At 39.4% G+C, this 22,591-nt stretch overlaps 3 protein-coding genes across 6 annotated transcripts; 1 reads left to right on the top strand and 2 right to left on the bottom strand.

Moving 5' to 3' along the window:
- On the bottom strand, positions 1 to 14,483 carry LOC117428203 (integral membrane protein DGCR2/IDD-like). Of its 4 annotated transcripts, none has more exons than XM_058994440.1 (11): positions 14,162 to 14,483; positions 11,383 to 11,415; positions 9,462 to 9,584; positions 6,436 to 6,561; positions 5,669 to 5,879; positions 5,254 to 5,330; positions 4,924 to 5,109; positions 4,300 to 4,503; positions 3,741 to 3,893; positions 3,039 to 3,275; positions 1 to 2,637 (listed from the first exon to the last, which is right to left on the bottom strand). In XM_058994440.1, exons 1-11 carry the CDS (start codon positions 14,244 to 14,246, stop codon positions 2,390 to 2,392), a joined length of 1,683 nt encoding a protein of 560 aa, XP_058850423.1. In that variant the 5' UTR covers positions 14,247 to 14,483; the 3' UTR covers positions 1 to 2,389. The 4 variants fall into 4 exon arrangements, with proteins under 4 accessions (XP_058850423.1, XP_058850424.1, XP_058850425.1 ...); XM_058994441.1 differs by having other exon boundaries at positions 4,924 to 5,106; XM_058994442.1 differs by lacking the exon at positions 11,383 to 11,415 and having other exon boundaries at positions 14,162 to 14,481.
- A 976-nt stretch (positions 14,484 to 15,459) lies between these two features.
- Positions 15,460 to 16,551, top strand: LOC117428271 (testis-specific serine/threonine-protein kinase 2-like). Its single transcript, XM_034047152.3, has one exon. It carries the CDS (start codon positions 15,460 to 15,462, stop codon positions 16,549 to 16,551), a length of 1,092 nt encoding a protein of 363 aa, XP_033903043.3.
- A 1,089-nt stretch (positions 16,552 to 17,640) lies between these two features.
- On the bottom strand, positions 17,641 to 22,437 carry LOC131699036 (splicing factor ESS-2 homolog). The gene is made up of 10 exons (XM_058994439.1): positions 22,022 to 22,437; positions 21,437 to 21,605; positions 21,006 to 21,095; positions 20,636 to 20,805; positions 20,409 to 20,526; positions 19,965 to 20,095; positions 19,667 to 19,769; positions 19,402 to 19,511; positions 19,045 to 19,160; positions 17,641 to 18,735 (listed from the first exon to the last, which is right to left on the bottom strand). The coding sequence occupies exons 1-10, from the start codon at positions 22,160 to 22,162 to the stop codon at positions 18,453 to 18,455; spliced, it is 1,431 nt and encodes a 476-aa protein (XP_058850422.1). The 5' UTR covers positions 22,163 to 22,437; the 3' UTR covers positions 17,641 to 18,452.
- Between the last annotated feature and the right edge of the window lie 154 nt (positions 22,438 to 22,591).

Raw genomic sequence — 22,591 nt, 5'->3', positions numbered from 1 at the left:
TTGAGAAAAAAAAAAGAACTTTATTCTTAGTGTTGTGAAGGAAAAAAAGAAAACCTAAAACAAAAAAAGACAGGTACAGCATGAACAGTATCAAATGTTATGAGACAGCATATCATTTCAGATCAACATGTGTTCTGTTACACTGCCACAGTTTAATTGTATCACAATTTACTGGAACTACTGTACTTGCAAACATTTTGTAAAATCAAACTTGATTGAGAGAATAAAATACAAATAAGTGGATGCTCACAGTGGCCCAAAACACACCCAGATTATACAGAAATATTTGGAATATGGTATATATATATATAGGTAGTAATAGTGTGTGTGTGGCGTTTGAATGGTATTTCCAATTGAAATTAATTTTATACTGTGTTACATTCTGTGTAGCCAATGTGAGTCCTCAGAGACATTGAAACACAGGTGACTCAAATGGAGTTCAGATATTGGACTTTTTTTTATTTTTGTAATGGTAATGTTTCCATTAGGAAGCTACAGATCAATTAGACCACCATGAGAAGCATTTTCTCTAGTACCAAGATGGTTCAGAAACATGACTGCAGTTCATCATTTCTACAATACCGGATTCATTAATTTATGAACACAATCCAGGGCAAACCATGTCCTTTCACTGGACTTCACTATGGATCTAAACTTTCCAATAAATATTTCTTCTTATGTACAGGAACAGTGATAGAACACTTCCAGAATAGGTACTTATTCCAACCATGTTCCGAACTGTTTAATTGACCCTATTGGGCCACTAACCAGGTTCCAGAGCAGTTTCCTTCTATCATTAAATGTAGCGCAGAATGGCCCTACAGGACCAGATTGCCTGTCCCTTTGATCAATGTTGGTCCTGCTTTGACTGGCATAGAATGACATGTTAAAAATCATTGCAGTTATTAATCTCTGATTCATAAGTCTGTAGAGCCACACACATTAGTCTGTGTGGGTGTTGTCCTGGGTTTTTGACTTGCAGAAACAATGTAAATGCTGCATGTAAAAGACAGGAGGTTAGGTTTGTTAACACTGTACCACTTACATTTTGAATGCTACTAAATGGGAAATGCAAGCGGTGTCTGCTTGGCCCATTATACACCATTGAAAAAAAAAAAAAAAAACATAAAATCTAATCTAAAACAATCAGTGGTAGGACCATTCATTTGCCAATAAAATGTAGCCCCACTAAACCACAAAAAAAAAAACACAACTACATGACATTTTGCACAAATGAAGGACAATCTGACCAGTTTACATACAAAAATGTAAATATGTGTTTGTGCAGTGATTTAATAAAAGTTTCAGAATTTCCCGCTTCAATACATCAGTGATGTGCAAAATGTTTAGTTTTGAACTGTCTGCCATGGGAATTTTTTTTTTAAAAAAACCCCCAAAAAACAGCTATACTTTTTCATGATCATTTAAACTGTAAGCATTAAACTTGAATAGAACAAAAACATACTAGTATTAAAGCATAGTATAAAACAACTACACCAAATCCTTTTTTTGTGGAGGGTAATTGTTTGTTCACAAATAGAAATTGTTACACTATAACAAATATAGTTTTCTCCCAGAGATGAAGTAGATGAATCCCAATGTAAAATAATTTCAAGATGTACTTTGAGTATTGTTTCAAATCTACACAAAAGGGTATCGAACATGGAAGTACATCTCATATCTACCCCAATAAAAAAAAAAAACGTTGTCTGGGGGGAGTCAATGTTACCGATTACTATACAATTAAGCCTTGCTGCATGGATAAGGACCACTAATTTTTAATCCGACCACTGCAAAGTCCAAATGGATCCTTTCTATTTCCCTGTCTTTTTCTAGACACAGAAACTTTAAACATTTGCACATCAGCTCATTAGATCAACTCCAAAATATAGAGACCCATATTTACAAAAAAACAAACAAATGCATTGTGAAATCCAATTCGATTTTTCAAGAAGATCGTTCTGCCTTTACTGGAGAGAAAGTTCAAGCCTTCTAAAGTTTCCAGCTCTCTGTGCGGGTGGTATGTATTAAGCACACAGACATTTCTCCACAGTTCAGTCTTTCAGTCCCAAGTTCATTTTACTCAAGATAATCCACATTCAGATGCAAATTCATGGTTTCTTTTTAAAAATAACAAAAAGCTGCCTCATTTCTTTTGTTTTCTAATTCCCTAAAGAACCTTGTTTTAGTTTCCTCCATGGAAACATGCAGGGATTTCACAATCTCTATTTACACAACAAAAAAAGTGACGCTAAACTGAAACATGAAAGCAGAGTGTTTCATAACACTACTAAAGACGTCTGACTAGCGTTCCTCTTCTCTCTGTACAGCAGTGTGCAAGTAGCTCCTCTACTCATTCGACCGCAAAATAACCATTTAACGTTGTTTTTTACACCACAGTATTTAGTGAACAGTTACTGTCGCAGCTTGTCACTGCAGTTTCTGTCGCTGTAGTTTCATCAGTAGGTGAATCTGGTGGGACGAGCAGAGTGCTACTGTCGATGGAATCCTCGAGTTCTTCTGAAGACTGTTCTAAAGTGGAACCTTCCTCTGCTCTTTCCTCTGTCGTTTCCGGGTGTAGATCGCTGGTTTCTATAGGTGGCTGAATGCTCCGATGTGTCTGAGAATTGTTCTCATCTAGAAAGGAAATAAAATAAAGTACAAATCCAACAAGAAATCCAAAACAAGGAACCTATTTCTGTAAAACTATATTTAAAAGAAAGAGAACAAAAAAAAATAATTAGCAAACAGACAAGACAATTAATAAGCACCTGGTTCAATGCTGTTTGCTGGTTTACACTGGCAGAAAATATTTTTAAACTTTGTCTATATAGTGTTAAATTACTATAAACATGAAGAGAAGACTGGATAATGGGTTGTTTTAATTGAAAGTTTGTATGTATTTTTTTCTACAAGTTAAGCACGGAACAATAAGAGGTGAAATGAGAGCATCAGACAATGGCACTGGGAATATGAGAATAAAAAATCCCTGTTTACAACAGAAAAAAGCAAACAGGTGTCAAGCTTGCTGAACGTACTTAGACTGACAATCAGTATGGTTGCTGGGTTGAGGGATGCCTCATAAGAGGGCGGGGGGTCGTCAGGGTGCTGTATATCAGGGTATTTGAAGGCCGTGTAAGGAGGTGGAGGGTCATGGAAGTGAAAAGCCCCTCCCTCGCCATCGTCTGAAAGGTGCAGCGGAGTCAGACCTGTGCCAAACCCATCCGGTCCGTAATCCAAACCGGGCATTCTGCGACCCAGGTTGAAGTGGTGCACTGTGTTTGAAGGGAAAGGAACAAAAATAAATACAAAGAAAGTGTTGGTTATGCAAATAAGAGCCCTGTTGCAAAGCAGTTTCACCCACTCCAGGTATTAATAAGAGCTTGATTAGCCACGCTGTATAGGTAACAAGCTCAGGTTTGTCGAAGTCACAGTAAAACCAGGAATGAATCTAACTACTATGCGATGGGAGTCATTTCTTTCCCTGAACACATAACCGGCACTGTTATATTTCACATTTACTACAGCACTAACAGATAAAAAGTCATTATAAAACATTCCCATCAACAGAGATAAAGCCAACATATCACTAAACAACTTTGCATTAAACAGCATTAAGTTGATTTAATCAAAACTTCGGTCATTAGAAAAGTACTTTTTTTTTTTTCTTCTTCTCCCCAGCTACCTAAATCCGAGCCCTTTGTTCTTTGTACACTCCAGAAAGCCAGTAAAATGCTTACAGTTTCCACCAATGAGAGACTCGATTCTTTCCCTGCGTCTCTGGCGGAGTCTGTGCACCATGAACAGCAGCAGAGACAGGATGAGGAAGGAGGAGATGCAGCTGACGATCAGGCGCATCCCACTGGCCATCGAGTCAAACAGACTGTTTCCATCTGGGAAACCAAAACAGCGTTAGTCCTCCCTTTGCTTTCTGCTAGATTGTTGACATTTCATACCAGCTCAAGGCATTTAAGCCGGCGGAGAGAGACAGGCCAGCTGGCACAGTCTGCAAACCTCAGAACAAACAGTATCAGATAAAAACCTATAAAAAGCAGATTTTGGCAGAAGTTGCGATGTTGGAGTTTCTAGGCTATAGTTTATCTTCTCTTTGCAGATGGCACTTGCACAAACAATCACTTCCTATGACAATGCAGAATTACATATTTTTCCTCAACAAGGAAAACTAGTCCAATTATTGGCACAAACGCTGTTTTATTTCAGTAATCTAGCAATTCACTTGAATATGGGGGATGCTTGGTGTCAAATATACTTTTTTTGTTTCTTATTTATCCTCCTTACCTGGGTCGAGGCAGGTGAACTTGCAGCACTCTTTGGGGTCTTTGCGGAAGTGCTGGCAGCCCTGAGGTCGCTCGCACAGAGCCGCCACACACATCTCCGGCTCACCCTTGTGACACGTGCAGCTCAGGCAGGGGTCATTGCCCTTCGGAGTGAAGTAGAACCCTTCACCCACAACGTTATCCTTGATATCCACACACGTCTGGCCTGCAACAGGAACAAAACGATAGACTCCGCATGCTCACAAAATCATGAACAGCAGTGTCATTCCTGGTGCATGGCACCCACCGACACAGATCTTCAGCAAACTCAGCATATAGAGCAAATGAGTCCAGGAAATGCGTTCAGGTGAGCCACTCAAAAACAGACCTGTAGGTAATTTGGACTTAATTTCACCATTAATAAACGGATCACAAAACGGTTAATCTTTAGACAGCACCAGTAATGAGACAGAATCACAGAATAGAGTTTTGTACCAAATATTAATAACTCAACTAGCACCTGTCTCTATACAGCAGAACTTGACACATGACCTCAGTTAAGCAGTCATATTGTGTTATAGATCAAAGTGAAGTACCATTTCTAAAACTACCATTGAAAGTTTTACAAGTGCCCCCCCCCACTTACTTCTCTTGCAGAGGAAAGCAGATTTCTCATAGCAGTTTTCAGCATACCAACTGTGCAGCCCATAGTTGCGAATTGTTGGTAAATGGAACCACTGCAGCTGTGCACATAAAACATTTTCATGATCTGGCATTGTTGTCCCAAAAATAGGCACCCTCTCTGGGGGTAAAAATACCTCTGTGGAACCTGCTATGAAAAAAAAAATAATTCAGAAGACACATACATTTCATTGCAAACATTGATGTTCTTTTTTTAGTACTCAAACCTAATCATATCATGACTGATAGGGCAGTAATACTGGAAGTGGAGGACTTATACAAATCATTTACTGACCTTTATAAGCCACTTCCCAGCGTCCTTCGAGTGAGCGGCTTCGGTTTGTGATGACATACTGATAGCCAACCCAAAACCTGGAAGAGGAAGTCAAGTTCAAACACATGGTTACCATGCTGAAGTACTGAGAAGCAGGCAATGACTTTTATAGGATATGCAAAACCCGCAGCCAACCTGAATGACGGGTTTAGATGTTTACAATAAATGTAGTTTTCCTGAACATGTCATGCCATATTAATTGAAACTACAACTTGAAAATACATGGTTATGTTTTTTTTTCTTTAATAAAAAGGTTACATTTACATGAGCTTTTAGGAGATCTCTTCACTAGGAGAGATCAGAACCAGCAGCTTGCAGGTTCTCTATTCTCTATACTAAAATGCACCCAAGCCTTGTCTTCTTAGCCCATCTTCACCTGCGCTGGTCTTTGCGTCCAGAAGTTCTCTCCTCAAAGTCCCACTCCTGTGCGAGAATGAACCTCAGCTCCTGGTCGGTGGCGAACGTAGCCAGGGACCCGTTGACTCTCTGGCATGTATGAACAGCGTCCCAGTAGTTCTCACTGTTTAAATACACCCTGTAACAGCTGGCCGTTCCCTCATAGTGATGCCATCCTGTAGGGCACTTCTCTGAAGAGAAACACAAAGGTTTTCACTCTTCTTCCGTTAAACAAATCACCAAAACTACAAAAGTACGACAACAATAAGCGAACAACTTGATAAAACTAATACTCCACCAATCTGTGAACCCGCACAGCAGATCTTTAGTTACTGGTCACCTTGTTTAGTCTGCCTTTCCCTGCACACATTGCAATGGCACAAGTAACATGCCCAAACCCAGCATGGCTCAGCTAGGGTTGTAGGAAGTAATGCAGGTCCTAGCACAAGAGCACCCTCTGTTGGGAAGTTGCTAAAACTGCAACTGCTTTCTTTTACTTTTTTATTTTTCGTCTTGCATATTGCTGAGCTTGAGTGGATACATTTCATTTTAATAAATGAATAAAAGATCGAGATTCCCCTATAGAAGTTGAAGACTAATAGACTAGAACACACAGTTTTGAAAAACACAAGGCATGGATGAATTACTTTAAGAAGAATTAAAAACATAAATTTAAAAAAACAGGTGAAAGGGGGTAGAGTGCAAACAAACAACAACAAAAAAAACCCCAGATGAAGTCCCACTTACTGCTAAAGGGCAGAGACTTCTCCCCGCTGCCAGCGTGAAAGTGGGGGGCCTCTCCGGATCTGCCATGGCTGTGCCTGTTATCAATGCTCTCCTTCCCATGTCGGGATCTCTGATCCACAGTTATACCTGCAGAGATTGAAAAACATCAGGACTCTTAACAGGAGTGTGCAGAAACAGATGCGAAGGGCTCTATGCTGTTTGTACAGCAGTGCTGTAGCACTGTTACCGTCAGTGTTACAGTAGGCTTGGTGGTCCTGTGGTTAGAGAAAGGGGCGTGTTACCAGGAGGTTCCCAGTTCAATCCCAGCTCAGCCATGGTGTGTGACCCTGAGCAAGTCACTTAACCTCCTTGTGCTCTGTCCTTCGGATGAGACTTAAAACCGAGGTCCTATTGTGACTCTGCAGCAGCAGTTGTGATGCATAGTTCACACCCCACAGAACACACAGAAATACCATTTATTTTAATGGAGTTGGTTTCCTTCATGTTTTGAAATTGATGAATGCTATTACAGTACAATAAGAATACATTCAATGTGTTTGTTTACCGAGCATCAAAAAAACTTCTCTATAACACATTTATTAAAAAAAAAAGGTATATAAATGATGGACATTGACAAAGTGTTTTTGGTTTCTTTTTAATCACTCGATCATTCATCCTTGACCATGACATGCTTGAGTGACCATGACTGAAGCATATGCACTTAATCACCTAATTAGTGAGACAGTTGATTGGACACTGGATATGGAGTGACTTCAGCTGTTGAATTGCAAGCTTGAATAAAAGCAATAAAGAAAATCACAGAAAAAAAAAATATGCCACGTCTGCCAAGAGAGCAGCACCTTCGTGCAATCGGCATGTTATTATTATTATTTATTTATTAGCAGACGCCCTTATCCAGGGCGACTTACAATTGTTACAAGATATCACATTATACATTATTTCACATTATACAGATATCACATCGCAAAAAAGCTTTGAACAGAGTTAAAGTCACCATTACGCTTAATATGGATGAACAGACCCAGCATGTTCAAAGCACACCGAAACACTGTTAAAATACTAATTGCTGAAATCAAACACCTGCTATGCTGCTAGGGATAACAGTAGCTTTGTACTTGCATTCACAGCCCTAACTACTTCAAGAGAGAAAAACTCATCCATCATGCCTGGAACTCCGAGCTGGAATTTATCAAGTGCTGCTGCCAAAAATAACCAAACAGAGATCCGAGAACGGGTTCATACAGCCGTGAAGCGGGGCTTCATCTACATCTGTTTTTTCCCATCCTCGCGATTCTATAGTGACTATTTCACAGTGGCAAGCTCTATATTACTAAGAAAGATGGAGTAGAGAAGACGAATTAGTCAAACAATTTATTTTGAACGTATCAAGAACTAAAATAAGCATCCACTCTATACAAATCTGAGCAGCAGACAAAACTCACTTTTGTGTGATAGGACTGTAAACATATCCAAGTGACATCAGCATTAGTGATGCCCAGCACAATAGAGTCTTGCATTTCATCCAAAAAAAAAGAAAACCCAAAAAACCAACAACAACATCATGTACAATTGCAATGGCAAAGTGGAGATAATCAAATGCAATCTTAGAATAAAACGGTCAGCTGAATCTTGGTATGGTGTTTATTTTTTTTTATACTTGCACAGCAGAACATGACAATAACTCCTTGAATATTAAACGGTGTCCCCTAATGAAAATGAAGACTGGCCATTGCTGGGTAAAGTTCACAAAGAAAGAGATTTTATTACTATCCAATTCAAAATGCAGCTCCAGACTTCCATAGTTTACAAGCTGCCTTCATCATTCTAGTCATACAGCTACTGTTAAGCAATCCCTTTTCACTTCATTTTGTACAGATAAGATATTGCGTATTGCAGGACACCACCCAGTCATTGTATTGCTAGTTCAGACCAACGTAGGCACTGTGAAACTCTCATTTCACTGCGGGCATCATGCTGAACACATTTGTCTAAAAGGATAAACAGATTTTGTACAAATAAAGCATGTTCTAAGCAGGCACTTAGGAGTCTGAATCTTTGCAATCCTTGATAACTAATGATGTGCCAGTAAAATGCACCCCATGCACAGAATGCAAACACAAGCCTGCATTTCATTGTAGGCACCATGCAGAATCATGCTCACTATGGACTTTAAAAAGGTCACTTGTTATTAAAAAGACATTGCCTTACAATATTTAACAACTCACCCCAGTCTCACAGCAAATTAAGGAATACATATTAAATGAATTCACTTTTAGCAACAATCTGTATTCTGATATATGGCAAAGCTGGGACGTCATAAGCAGCTAATACAATGTGGTGAGAATATGTGCCTGAACATGTTGAGTTAGGAACATAGTGTATCCACAACTACATTTTTAAAATCTAAGACAGCAGCATTTCAGTCTGTCAGAGGATTGCAAGGCTGACTAAGTTTTGAAAGTCACATGTTGCATTAATCCCTCTGAAGGATCAACTATAACGCACTTCAGCTCTTTGGATTTGCGAAGTAGCAACTATGGGAGTTCTCTCTCTCGTTTTGACAGCTGGAAATGAGAGGGAGAGTTTGTCTGATCCAGGCTTCATATTGTCAAATTGATGTTCGAGGATTGCAGTCCCAATTATAGTTAAGCAATTATGGCTAAGGGCAGGGCAAAACTGTGTAATGTTACTCTATTTGTGTAAAAGCTATGTGTATGACTTAATGGAAATACTGGTTTATAAAAACACTTAAATGTATCCTCAAAAATAATGAGTAAATCATGCATCAATAGACCGAATTTGTCCTCTCAAATGCTTGTATTAGAGATTGAAGTGACTGTTTATAGTAATATTATAAATTCAGCTTTTGAGATTCTATCCCCACAAAGTAACTCATTCAACTTTGTCTCATGCAATACAATTATATTAAAAAGAATCAGTTTTGTTAAAAACAGTCAACTGGGACAAGTACAATAATGTAACTGGTGTCTGTGGAAGTTTAATTCACAAGCGTGAGATTCACTTACTGGGGCAGTCCATTTCATCGCTCTCATCTTCACAGGTTGGCCAGCCATCGCATTGCCAGGACAAGGGGATACACTGGATGGTGCCACTGTGGCAGGCAAACTGGCCAGGGTTACACCGGAGCTCTGAAACACATAGCGAGAAGCACATGAACAGTGATTAACAGCGCTTCAAAAGCTGCACTCAGTGAATTAAGAATGCAACAGCAATAACAAACGTAAAATCAGCCTGTTAAAATAACAACGTGGGTGATGATTACAATACTGTCAAAACAGCTCAACCACTGAGACATTAAAACTAGGAGTGGAGACACTGTAGTGAATTGGTTAGATCCAGATGGATTAAGACCCTTCTGTATTCTGTCTCCAACACAGATAAAAGCCCCATAAAAATGACAACCTGAACTCCATCAGTACAGTAACACAGGGGCTACAGCACTGTCGCTTTTGTGAACATCTGTTTGAGACATTTAACTAATATTTAGTAGTTAAAAATGATCCAATTAAATAAAGATTACGAACATGTGTTGAAATGCGCAGCAGTCAAGAGATAATTAATCTTGGCATGTTTCAATAATTAACAATATGAAGGTTACAGATCATGGTTAATTGCTGCTTGCTACAGATTTGACTAAAATGATCAACCTTGAGAATTGAAACTGCAACAATTACAAGTTAAACACGTCCAAGCTCTTCCTTGCATTTCAGCAAGATGGAAAAAAACACTATCCGTGATAAAGGTTTGTAAAAAATGTGAAAATTGAGTCTACTGTAGCAGGGGATTCTGCCAAGCCACCCTCTGAACCAGGGAAACAATGCTAACACCCATTCATTAACGTCAGAGCTCACAATGTGAGCCACACTTCTGCACAGACACTGCAACAGAATTTCAATTCATTTATTTTATTTTTTTAAAGAATGAATAAAGATTTTCATTCACAATGACACTTTGGATGGGAATTGCTGCTGCAAAGCACCAAGAATTTGTCAATCTTTGACCCGTGATAATAAATCATGTTTCATACATTTTGCATGGTCTTATTTTTAAAAAAATCTTTGCCTTGCATTCAGCAGAACCCTTGAGGCATATAAAACAAGTCTGTTTGTCTGTAACCTACCAAACCCTACATTCTCTCTCTAATCAAGAGACAGCCTGCACAGACAAATTGAGTGCAAGTAAAGAGAAAAATTCAACTGATTTCAAAAGTTCAACCAGTACCAGTACATGGGAACATCGAGTTTAAAACAGTTTCAAACCAAGTCCCAACATTTCCAGCAATGCTTCTTGTCCATTGGAAATACCTGAAAAACGTTTTGCACCTACAGTAATTTATTAACCCCAGGGATACAGTATGCATACAGTGGAGTGTACCACAGATAGAGACTGTTAATCTATCCGTGATGAAACCTCATGTCACACCATTCTGAACTCGACAATGCACTGCTACCCTTGCTTTCTAATTTGGAAATGTAATCCCTTCACAGTACTGACACCTGAAACATTGCATAATATAAACAGGATCCAACCAAGAGCGAGAAGGCTGCTCCCGCAGGCCGCTCCCATTGAGGAATCCTGTCTCTTCCCAGCGGCCACTTGTTAATCAGACAACAGAATCATTGTTTTGCTTTACTTGTTATTGAAAACAAATCTAATTACAACAAAGCAAGTCCAAGAAGCGCTCATTAACAGAAGAAAAGCAGTTTCTACGAGACCGAAATCACCCTATCCAGTGAGGTGCACACAATCTCTTCTGAACTAGTTACCATAATGCAAACATTAAACTATTTCTAAAGACTTGAGTGTACATGAACATCAAGTCCATAGCACTTCGTATCTTTTATCCAACAATTATAAACGCACCAGAAACTCCTCTAGCACTGTTTTTATACTTGTTCTAAAACAGAAAAGAAAAATATTGCTTACCTGACAACAGTCGTGCCAGAGCTAGCCGTGGACCTAAAACAAAAAGGAAAAATAGAACCGCATAGAATTTAAACTAAAAAAAAAAAAAATACAAAAAAAAAGTAAAATATTTAAGCGTGAAGTCTGTCTCCATAACATCAAGATTATGCCATAAAACAAGACTGTGTGTGTGTGTAACCTGCTTCAATACAACAATCTATTTACAGTGTATGCTTTTATTTTCTTACTGTTCATGGGTTAAATCAATTCTGGATAAGCGGTTTGATCACTCTTTTGTAGTTTGCTACGCCAAAACCAAATAAACCTGATCAGTTAATACAGGAAGAGAGATTATGACTCCTCACTTGGAGTTACTTTACTGAAAGGACAGTAAGAGCTAGAGTGTCTATTGCTGGAAGACTCTCAATGACACTGCTGGGATCATGTGGCTGCCCAGCTGGTTTTGGCCACTCAGTGACCTCTATGTAAACACCTCTGGTCTGCAATAAGAATGCCACAGACCACTGAAAGAAGCACCCGAATGGAGGGGTGCATTGCCACACTATGGTGGTCAGGTTGTATGTATCGGAGATCAAATACCACACAGTGAAATTACTGTCAGTCCATGAACTCAAAAGATGGAAATGCCAGCAAAATGACAATACATATTTTATCACTCATCTATTAGCATCCTGACACACATGGGGCCCACAACACAAAGTCCTTTGCAATAGGTTTCTGAAGAGACAACATGCTAGAGCAGAACACACGACTACTGTACCTGAACCTCATTTCTCACAGTTCCTGGTCTGATTTACATTCTGGTAGAAGCTTATCTAATCCTAGATCAGCTTAAATCAAAGGAGCACCAAAAAAAAAAAAAAATAGGCTGATAGTTTGCCAAGACATTTAAACAATGGGCTGGATTGTCCACATCGACTTTTACCAGGTTGTGTTGAACATGCTCCCTCATTTCGGTTAAATATCCCAGCTGAAGTGGAGATTCAAGAAGAAAAGAAATGCTTAAGAGTTTATAAATGTGCAAAGAAATCTGAAAGAAAAAGGGGCGCCACATTCCAAGCACTGGGAAAAGAGAGACGTTTGAGCTGGTGCCCTTCTTTCAACCTTCATGCCAATGCTGTTGAAAATCGCTAATTCTTAATAATAATAAAAAAAGAAAAGCTGTAAAAGGCTGAATGGTTTTAGACAGTATGCACACATCATTAACAAAAGACAACATTTAGAGAGTAGGAGTAAAAACAGGAGGGGACTTATCAACTGGACAGAGTTTATTCAAGCACAAACGCTTTTATAACAGGCTACATATCAAGACCAAGAGAGGACTTGACTGGCCAGGTAAAGGAGGCAGCCAGTGGAATGTTAAAAAAAAAAAATAATAATAATAATAATAATAATAATAATAATAATAATAATATGTGTTGTGTTTAATCTTGAACAAACATACATTTTACAGAAGTGGTATCCAGCCATAGTTGGCCTTGCAACATCTATAGACACCGACATGTCTTTCCCCTTCAGGTTTGATTTTTTAGTTTAGAATTCACACTCAATTATGAATCATTAAAATGAGATTTAAGGTCCGGCTTTTTTGGAGACCGTTAATATTTTGTCAATCGGCTAGTGTAGTCTACGCTGATCTGTGTAGCAAGAAAATGCCTTGCGACTGGACAGCACTGGTCAGATTTACTGTAAGGTGTGAGAACAGTAGGTCCTAAATACTGTGGTCTGGAGGTGATCCTGACTCAGTACAGAAATATATCACTGCCAAGTCACTTAATGCACAGGGACAACCCAACGCACAGGGACAACCCAACGCAGAGCACTCCAGGCAGCGTGTTGTATCTTCAAATCCTATGGTTCACAAGGCCAGTGAGTTTATTAGTTTAGTGGCAGTGCTGTAAGCTCATTTCATTACAGGTCCACACCGAGAGCCCAGCTAACGAGAAATCCTGGCCAGCCTGGTTGAGCCACAAGGTTTATATCTTAAGGGACTTCCCAACCCCAGCACTACAAACTAAAAGGTTGAACTCTCTCTCTCTCTCTCTCTCTCTCTCTCTCTCTCTCTCTCTCTCTCTCTCTCTCTATATATGGTCATAATCTCAAATCATTAATGTTAAATCATGAGTTTATGGAGACTATTTTACTAGCAGTTTTTTTTCTGCAAATCACAACGACAAAAACGTTCATTCAATGTGTATATTTAACATGGGTCTGTTTATAAAAATCTTAAGTAGCACAATTAAAACGACACGTGTTGCAAACGGCAATCAATTATTGGTGGTTTATTTTTTTACTGTACATCGCTACTACAGTACTAACAATCTATAACGTCCACGAAATCTGCAAGAAAAACTATATATAGATTGAAAGCATTTATTAACGCTACATTAACCACGCTTCTAACTACAGGCAGTTCGGGCTACCTAGTGGTGCGCAGCGATACAAGAAAACTAAAGATTTAACAGCAATCAAACATTGAAACGGGGAAGGGAAATACAAGCACGACAACCGAATCCCGGCCAGCCTGTGCAGAGGTATCCTACCCCGGCTTTCTGTAAATACAATACATCCCTGCAGCGGGATAGCGAGGCCACACCAGGCCTGGATTAACATTCACACCCGAGTGTTTCACTAAATCAATCTTGGATTTCATTTTCACTCCACATTGACTCGCTTAATAACGGAGCCTCAGTAATTTCCCCCTTAAACAGACAACCACCCTCAAAAAACGTTTTATTTCCCCCACCCGAATGCAGAGTAGAGTTATAACCGCCCTTACCTGCCCGCGGTGGATCCGTGAGACTCAAAGCAAAAAGAAGACAGAGAAGGAGGACGAAACTGCTGCTGTCAGCTTTGAGCAACATTTATCCTCCATTCATCATACCCTTCTTATACAGATAAAATAAACCAACAAAAACTTCAGCCTGCGTTTGCTGTGTATGTTACTAATGAGATCCCGGTGACCTCTTTGGAAAGCTAGCTTTAGAAACGCGAATCTAAAACATAATCCCTCAAACACCGCCTCTCCCTGTCTGCAGTTCAGTTGCAGGGAAAAGAAGATGGCGTCCTCCTCCCCTCACAACAATCCCAAACACGCCACTCAGCCAATCGCATGAAACCAGAGAGGCGGAGCTTCCGCGGGGTATTAGTTTGGACTTTGCGTGCCATTCCAGAGGATTCCCGATCCAGGAACGTCTGTGAGGAATTTTAATTGAAAAGAAAACCTAGCCCTGGCGACACCCATGCCACTGTTGCATTGCATTGCAAGAGCTAAACCCAATGAATCTAGAGGAAGTGTCTGGAAAGTATGAGTGTAGGTAGACCATGATCTGTACAACTTGTATGAGCTGCCCCACACATTGTATATTTAGGACAGCATGCAGTTTTTGCCTTATATTCCCGGGTTTAAACCGCTATAGATGGGTGTGATTTGTTTTACTGCTCTGGCTAAAGGAGATTCAGATGTCTGATTTCAAATGTAAATACAGTATGTACTTGACACTATAGCCTGTACATAGCGTTGGTTGTGCGCTTTGTATCAACCCCCTCGCCCGATTGCTCTATGACCTGATACTTTATAAGTGAACAAGTGTTGTTCACCACGATGGACGCGTGCTTTATACAATAGTTTCTTTTTTTAAGGAATTAAGATATTGGTATAAAAAGGCGGGTTGCCGTGTACTTCTTGTATTAGTTTGCCAGTTTTAATGTTTGAAAATTTAACATGAATCTTATGCAACAGATTTTAAACACATTTTTTTGTGCATTTTTGTGAGTATATTGTGAAAGAATTCAAATTCAAATACTAAAACGTGTTTAAAATCGGTTATATATAAATTTATATATCTATAAAGTTATACAGAATTCGTAGCGGATTAAATAGATTATGACGTAATACACGTAACACTGTCATCAAAACAACATAATGCTGCATTTTTCACGTCATCCCCATGATACCACATTTTCAGATGGAACAATTAACCGAAACCTTCACGTGTTTTTAACAGTAGAGACCTTGGAATTCAATGGCATGCGTGGTCCTATAAATAAACTTTTCCGAATGTGGAGTTCAGTACCATGGACGACGCCCTTGTGTTGAAGAAACGCGGCTACACGTTGGGTATTAGATTGGGAGAGGGATCTTACGCCAAAGTCAAATCTGCGTACTCTGACCGCCTGAAAAGCAACGTCGCTGTGAAAATCATCAACAGAAGAAAAGCTCCTGTCGATTTCTTAGAGAGATTTCTTCCACGGGAACTGGAGATCCTCGCAGTCCTGAATAACCGCTACATCGTGAAGACTTACGAAATATTTGAAACCTCGGACGGGAAGGTCTACATGATCATGGAACTGGGGGTTCAAGGGGACCTGCTGGAGTTCATTAAGTTTAGGGGTGCGCTGCCTGAAGAAGTTTGCCGCAAGATGTTTCGACAGCTGTCACTGGCCGTTAAATACATCCATGACTTGGAAATCGTTCACAGAGACCTGAAGTGTGAGAACTTGCTCCTGGATAAGGACTTCAACCTCAAAGTCTCGGATTTTGGCTTCAGCAGGCGCTGCAACTATGACGACGATGGCCAGCTCGGGCTCAGTAAAACGTTCTGTGGCTCAGCTGCGTATGCAGCCCCCGAGGTTTTGCAAGGCATCCCTTACAATGCTAAAGTGTATGACATCTGGAGTATGGGTGTGGTTTTGTACATCATGCTGTGTGGCTCAATGCCTTATGATGACTCCAATGTCAAGAAAATGCTTAGAGTCCAAAAGGAACACCGAGTGGATTTTCCGAGGGGTAAACACGTGCCAGCGGACTGCAAGGATCTACTGTACCGCATGCTTCAACCGGACGTGTCTAAGCGCATTGAAATTGACGATATTTTAGATCACCCTTGGTTACAACCTTCGAAACAGAAAAAAGACTGTGAAAGTTGCTCAAAAAGTTCCTCGAAAAGTGACACTAAAGGAGAAACTAAAGCAGACAGCCGAAATGAGAGCAGGCGGGGTCTCAGAGCGGACGCAGACGATGAATTCGATTCTGAAGTTCTTGATGAAGGCAAAGCGGAGAAAAAAGGATTTAAATCTCATTGTACTGAGCCCACACCAACCAGAGCCGCAGGCAACCGGAGAAAGTCATCTCAAAAAGTTAAGGAAACTATAGAGGAGGGTGATTAAGCTATTACTAGCTTCATTTGTGTGCACTTTATTAAAACAAACTAGCAATAGCAAATTATTGCAACGGAACTCTATCGTACTGCTCGTTATTATTAGGATGTTTCTAAAGTAATTATTTTGCTATGGCTTTTTCTGCCAACGCTTGGAAAATAAAGGTGCCTGCATAAGATGCAAACGCTGCAGATCGTCGATTAATTCAGTGATAAAGCTAAGGAATTGAACTAGTTATACATATCTGAATAAAAACGCCATTTAATAATCAGATACAAGGGCAGCAGTGTGGGGTAGTGGTTAGCGCACTGAACTCTTGACCGGAGGGTTGTGGGTTCAATCCCCAGTGGGGGACACTGCTGTTGTACCCTTGAGCAAGGTACTTTTCCTAGATTGCTCCAGCAAAAACCCAACTGTATAAATGGGTAATTGCATGTAAAAATAATGTGATATCTTGTAACAATTGTAAGTCGCCCTGGATAAGGGCGTCTGCTAAGAAATAAATAATAATAATAATAACGAAAGGTCACATCAGCTGGTCTTAAAGAACTACTGTACAAGACGCACCTTCAGATGGTGTGTACAGCTATGGCCATAAGGTTTGCATCACCCTATAGAAATAATTAATTTTGCTTCATAAAATGGAATGCAACCTACTGAATACTGTTACGTTAACATATTGAATTGCATGGCGCTTTGTAGTTTTCCATATACTTAATGAAAAACTGATATAACTGAAGAATTTCGAATTATAACATGAGATACTGTACTACTATTATGGCTTCCGGTAGACTTTTGCGATATCATTTTGTAGTTTCTTTCATTACATAATGTTAAATATCTAAATTATGTTCCTAATTATAATCCTAAAATTGTAGGTGATGTAAATCTTCTGGTCATAGCTGTATGTCTGTGCTGTCCCTGTAAAACATTGGGAACGTGCTCATGATCCACGGAGACGCTTGTCTATGCGCCCAGAAGGGAATAGCTTCTTTACAGCTTTGGCCTCTTCACATTACTAGTACAGACTATGCTTTGTTTTAATCTGCTATTTCATAAGGGCACATTTTCCAAATGATTTGAGAAGTCTTTGATCTGTACAGTAATATACACTTTATATTTATTCCCTGAATATCAAAGTGTAACAACGGAAAGCAGCATTGTGGAACAATCGTCTCAGATTTATACAAATACATGAAAAGGGGAACACGCTTCTTTTAATTACATGTTTCTGGAGGGTAGTACGTCTGCAAACAAAAAAACGTTATTGTTTTATTTTTATTTACAGCAAGGGTTGCAAAAAATAGGTGTGTTCAATGCACCTGTCAATACCGCTGTATAAATGGCACAGGAATGGTGTGTAGGTGGCATGTTACTTTGGGATCTTACACTGTGGGCATTGCTGCTGTATTTCTGCATGTTTATGCACAACAACTGTATGTAGCTGGTCCCAGTTTAGTACATCAGCAATGCAAATGTTAACAATTGACAGAGATACATTTTGCTGCACTGTTGTAAATTACTCAAATAAAACAAAAAGTTAATACAGTAATAGCAGGTGCCATTTGGCTTTGAATGGCTTAAAGCATAAAGCAATGAGAAATATTTTGTTCAAATATTACATCATAATAGGTTTTATTGTCTGTTCAAAACACAGACATTAGCACTGAAATGGGTGTGTGTGGCTGGTAGCAATTATCCAATTGTTTTCAGTTCAGTTCACATTATTGTCTTGCACAACACCTAATGAATAGAGACGCAAGATGATGAATTGCTCCGTGAGTGATTGCAACATTTGAAACACCCCAAGTCCTCAAGCCACCTTGTTTCCTTGAATTCAGTCTTTTTCAGTAGATGACAAATCGACAGCCACAAAAAACATCCTACATCAATCCCTGTCTTATCTGAGCCTAAAAGAAATCAGCTGCTTTTCTCCTCTTGGGGAGCTGTAGCAGGTTATCAGTAATGGAAGCAGGGTCCTGGGTGGCTGGGGTCCGTGCATTACCACTTGGTGTTGGGGTGCCACTTGGAGTGCTCAGCCCTACTGGTGTTTTACATCCTGGGGTTCCACTGTGCGCAGGAGACGGGGTGTAGCTGGCCCGCAAAGCTTTATCTGTGTATTTGCTGGCTGTTCTGTTCACAAGCCTCTGCAAAGCTGGTGACAAGGCTGGACTTAAACCTTTTGGTGTAAGGCTGAAACCAGAAAATACAAAACCAAACAGTAAGCCATCTCATCAAAAATGATGTATGAATTAACTCCAAATAAAACATCAACTGAACTTTGACACTTTTTCTTTTTAAAACTAAACATTATATTTTGTTAGTACAACAGTACTGAAATATTATTAAGCGGACATTGCATGCAGACTTTTTCTTTTTTTTTTTTTTATCTACAGTTCTATCAGGAATTCTGGAAGCATTCACAAATCCCTTTACGTTTGCTTTATTCATTGTTATACAAAAAGCAGCAGAAAGTCCAATATCAGCACTTGCCCGTCTTACCTGGCCAGGTTTTCCGTGACCTTCCGCAGTGCTTCCTGTTTATTTGCTCTGTTTTTAGCAGCCGCTTCATTAGCCATTTTCAGGCCCAGCCTCTCTCTTCTACCAGGTGCTGGAATCTGCAAAACAAACACATCACTGCAGCTGGTCGAGTGATTAAAGGCCACACCAAGAATTAAGTAAGAGCTATTGAGTTAACCTTCAAATCAGGCCACCGAGGAATTAATTTGCAGAATACATTAGTACTTACAACGGCTGTTTGCAATTGACAAAGTGATTTGGCATGGAACACCCAACTACTAAAAACTAAACTATAAAACAGCGTACAGTTGCCAGGTTTTCAATGGTTTACCCATTTACCTTAAAGGATGGACCACGTGTCCTCTCTACATAAGGAGTGTCAGAAGCATCCAGACGGAATGGGGTGCTTTCTATTTCACCCCAGGTCATTAAAGGAGAATCAGTCACACCTGCGTCCATTCAAAAAGAGAGAAAGAGATTCAGAAAGGATCTCCAACCTCTGGACAGCAAAAAATATTTGCATTGCCAACAGAAAAGAAAGAGTGATTGTTAAACACAAACTATACGTTTTTTCTTTCCAACATCAAATATAATGGCTTCTTACCAGGTGCAGGCGATGGTGTGCCTAGGAAGCCATACCCATTCACTTTGGGCGAGTCTTGTGCGAGGAGATCTTTGCCATCTGGACCAACTTTACCCTGCTTAAACTACACAGGTAAAATGGAATGTTATGAATCAGATAAAAAGCATCTGTATTTTTAAATAAAGCCATGCTATAAATGCTTAGTTTAGGGGTACTGTGTGTTAAGTGAAGTTCAGAGCGATCAGCAGAACATGTTTCTCCATTCAATTCCATATACTGCAAGACTGATAGCCGCTGTTCATTTCAAGACCACGCAAACCTGTGCATTGAGAGCTGCCGCTTGCTGTAGCTGAGATTTGCTCAGAGCTTTGCTAAAAGGATCTCCCTGGAACCGTGTGTTTTTGTGAAGAACCTCTCGTGGTTTCTTGAAGCTTTCATCGTCTTTAACACCTAAAAAAAAAAAAAAAAAAGAGAGAAAAGCCACAGTTGTAATTCAGTTAAAGCAGCAAAAACAAGAATACATTAAGACCTTTCTAGAATTATACATTGTGTTACAAGAGCTAAATATGATTAATCTAAAGGAAGTGACTGGAAATTCTTATTATACATAGATCATGGTCTGTACAAGTTGCGTGACCTGCCCAATCCATTTTATATTTAAAGCCACATGCATAAATCTTTTTTAAAAATGTATTTATATATAACCACTTATTTAAAGTATAGGGGTCGCAATAAAGTGAATAGTCAATATGGTTTTACTTACCATCTGGGTAATACATTAATGCATTCTTTGCCTTATACTCCCATGTTTCAACACCTGCCTTCCCTGATTCAATTGCCTGCTTTTCTGCCGATGGCAACGCCAAATTCTCTGTGTGCCGCTGCAACCAGAAAACACAGAAAACTTAAGCACACCAACTTGACAACGAAGACCAAAATAGCTTCCAAAAAACAAACAGCACACAAAACATTTAACAAGAATAAGCTGACCTGTTTAAACTCAGCCTCTGCTTCATAGAGCCATGCGTGTCTTGCTCTCTCTTTGTCTTTTGCCAGATCCATGATCTGCTCAAAAGAAGCATTATCTTCACTAGTGTTTTTAGCTAAGAAACTGTCCAAACAGGGTAGCTCCTTTTCTTCCTGGTCCTTCTCTTTCTCTCCTTAGAAAAACAAATGGGATACTAATTATTTCAAACAAATATATTAGAACTGCTTGAGATTATATCATGTGATGTCCCGATTTCTAATTTCATCCAGTGAGTACAAATATAATCTGTGGGAGTTTTGAACTGCAAACTACTACTCTGGTTCTTGGCATACGTTGTTCAAAAACAAACCAAATGAAATCCTCTCAACGTACCTTCTTCTGTAACTCTTGCTCCATGTCTGGCTTTTGAGGACGGTGAACCTGGATGACCCTCAGGAGTTTCAAAAGTAGCTGGAGTGACATCTGAAGAGATGAAGAGAAAAACAGAATATCAACATTGTAGAAAACAATGGAAGACTGCATAATTGTATTAGTATATTTATAGTATGCAGGGTTCAGCAAGAAAGTGTGATTTCTAAGACAAGGAAACATTCATTTAGTGCTTACCAGGAATCTGTAAGGAAGAATACCATGCTAATGAACACAATCTCTCAACTTGAATTTGTATTTTAGTTTTTTTTTATTCTTTCATCACTCAGACCGGGTCATTGCTAACAATGGAAAGTATTTACCCAAATTGGTTTTGAATCTGTGTTTATAAAAAAAAATAAAAAAAAAAAAAAAAAACGGGTTGTGTTGCTTACAGGGTGCAGTAGAACGCGCAGAGGACTTTCCCAGCGATGAACCAAATTTTATTGCTATTTCCCTCATCCTTTCCAGGTCTCCAGTTTCTTCAGCCTCTAAATAGCCCCTCTGAGCCTGTAGTTTCTCCACATCTGGGAAGAAATCCCTCTGGATAATCTTTTCCAGGCTCTGTTTGAAATGAACATTTGGAAATGGGTACGCATGCACTCAACGAGATCAATTTAGCAAAGTGATGCATTCACCACGCGTACTGTCTGTATACGCTACACACTGGTTGCTGCAGTCAATAAACGCTCCTACCTTTTGTTGTGTAAATAACTTGTTATGCAAATCACTCTTGGAGTCACATTGCTAATAGTTTAATGTCCAAGCTTCCTAATATTTAAACGGCATAACGTGCCAGCATTTTGGGGTATTACCCTATATATCGCTTTATTATTATTTACCGTTGTTTATTTATTACAAATTATAACATTTCACTAGTTATATTCGTTACTTATACCATTACAAATGTAAAATAAACGAACATATTTCTTGAAATCACAATCCTACAAAAAGGAGAAGCGTATTTTTTGACTACCTACCTCAATGTACTTATCTTCATGAAGAACCTTCCTTTTCGGGGGTGTTTCGACACCAGATTGGCCACCAATGGCGACAGTTTTGTCCGATTTAATCGGGACAAGCGCTCCTAAAGACGAGCCTTCATTGCCGAGGAGCGCCATCACCCGAGCCCGTGGATCTTGATAAACACTACGGCCTGGCTTGAGCAACAGTGAACTGGATTTCTGATAGAAACGTCAACTGGGTAATAATATAATCTAAATTACCTTTGTTGGTTTTTTATTGTAGTACAGTAATCCCGGTACTTTTGAAAAGTTATTATTAACTTAAATTATAGAAATATTTCCAAGACCTGCGAAATCTAAATACGAAGTAGTACGCATTTTGATTTTGTCTGGACCTCAGATATGACGTAAAACTAAGAGGCGGAGACTCAGTGCATGCTGGGAGGTGGAGTTTTACATGAGGAGAGGCGAAAAAAGCCAGAGCTAAAAACCATAATATAAAATTCTCCATTGAAATATTGTCACACAGCAATTAATACACATAACCAGTTGTACATGACACCAAGCTATAACATGATGAATGCG

This window comes from Acipenser ruthenus, chromosome 21 (assembly GCF_902713425.1).
Source record: "Acipenser ruthenus chromosome 21, fAciRut3.2 maternal haplotype, whole genome shotgun sequence".
NCBI lineage: Eukaryota > Metazoa > Chordata > Actinopteri > Acipenseriformes > Acipenseridae > Acipenser > Acipenser ruthenus.
This window is presented reverse-complemented; position numbering and strand designations above follow the sequence as displayed.

Bases quoted from the DNA above. Each gene is read 5' to 3' on its own strand.
- LOC117428203 (XM_058994440.1), bottom strand. From the start codon at position 14,246: ATGTTGCTCAAAGCTGACAGCAGCAGTTTCGTCCTCCTTCTCTGTCTT. The intron at 5,110-5,253 runs GTCAGTAAATGA...TTTTTTTCATAG, and splicing joins CTGGGAAGTGGCTTATAAAG to CAGGTTCCACAGAGGTATTT. The intron at 2,638-3,038 runs GTACGTTCAGCA...TTTCCTTTCTAG, and splicing joins CATACTGATTGTCAGTCTAA to ATGAGAACAATTCTCAGACA.
- LOC117428271 (XM_034047152.3), top strand. From the start codon at position 15,460: ATGGACGACGCCCTTGTGTTGAAGAAACGCGGCTACACGTTGGGTATT.
- LOC131699036 (XM_058994439.1), bottom strand. From the start codon at position 22,162: ATGGCGCTCCTCGGCAATGAAGGCTCGTCTTTAGGAGCGCTTGTCCCG. The intron at 21,096-21,436 runs GTAAGCAACACA...TCATCTCTTCAG, and splicing joins TGCGCGTTCTACTGCACCCT to ATGTCACTCCAGCTACTTTT. The intron at 20,096-20,408 runs GTAAGTAAAACC...TTTTTTTTTTAG, and splicing joins ATTAATGTATTACCCAGATG to GTGTTAAAGACGATGAAAGC.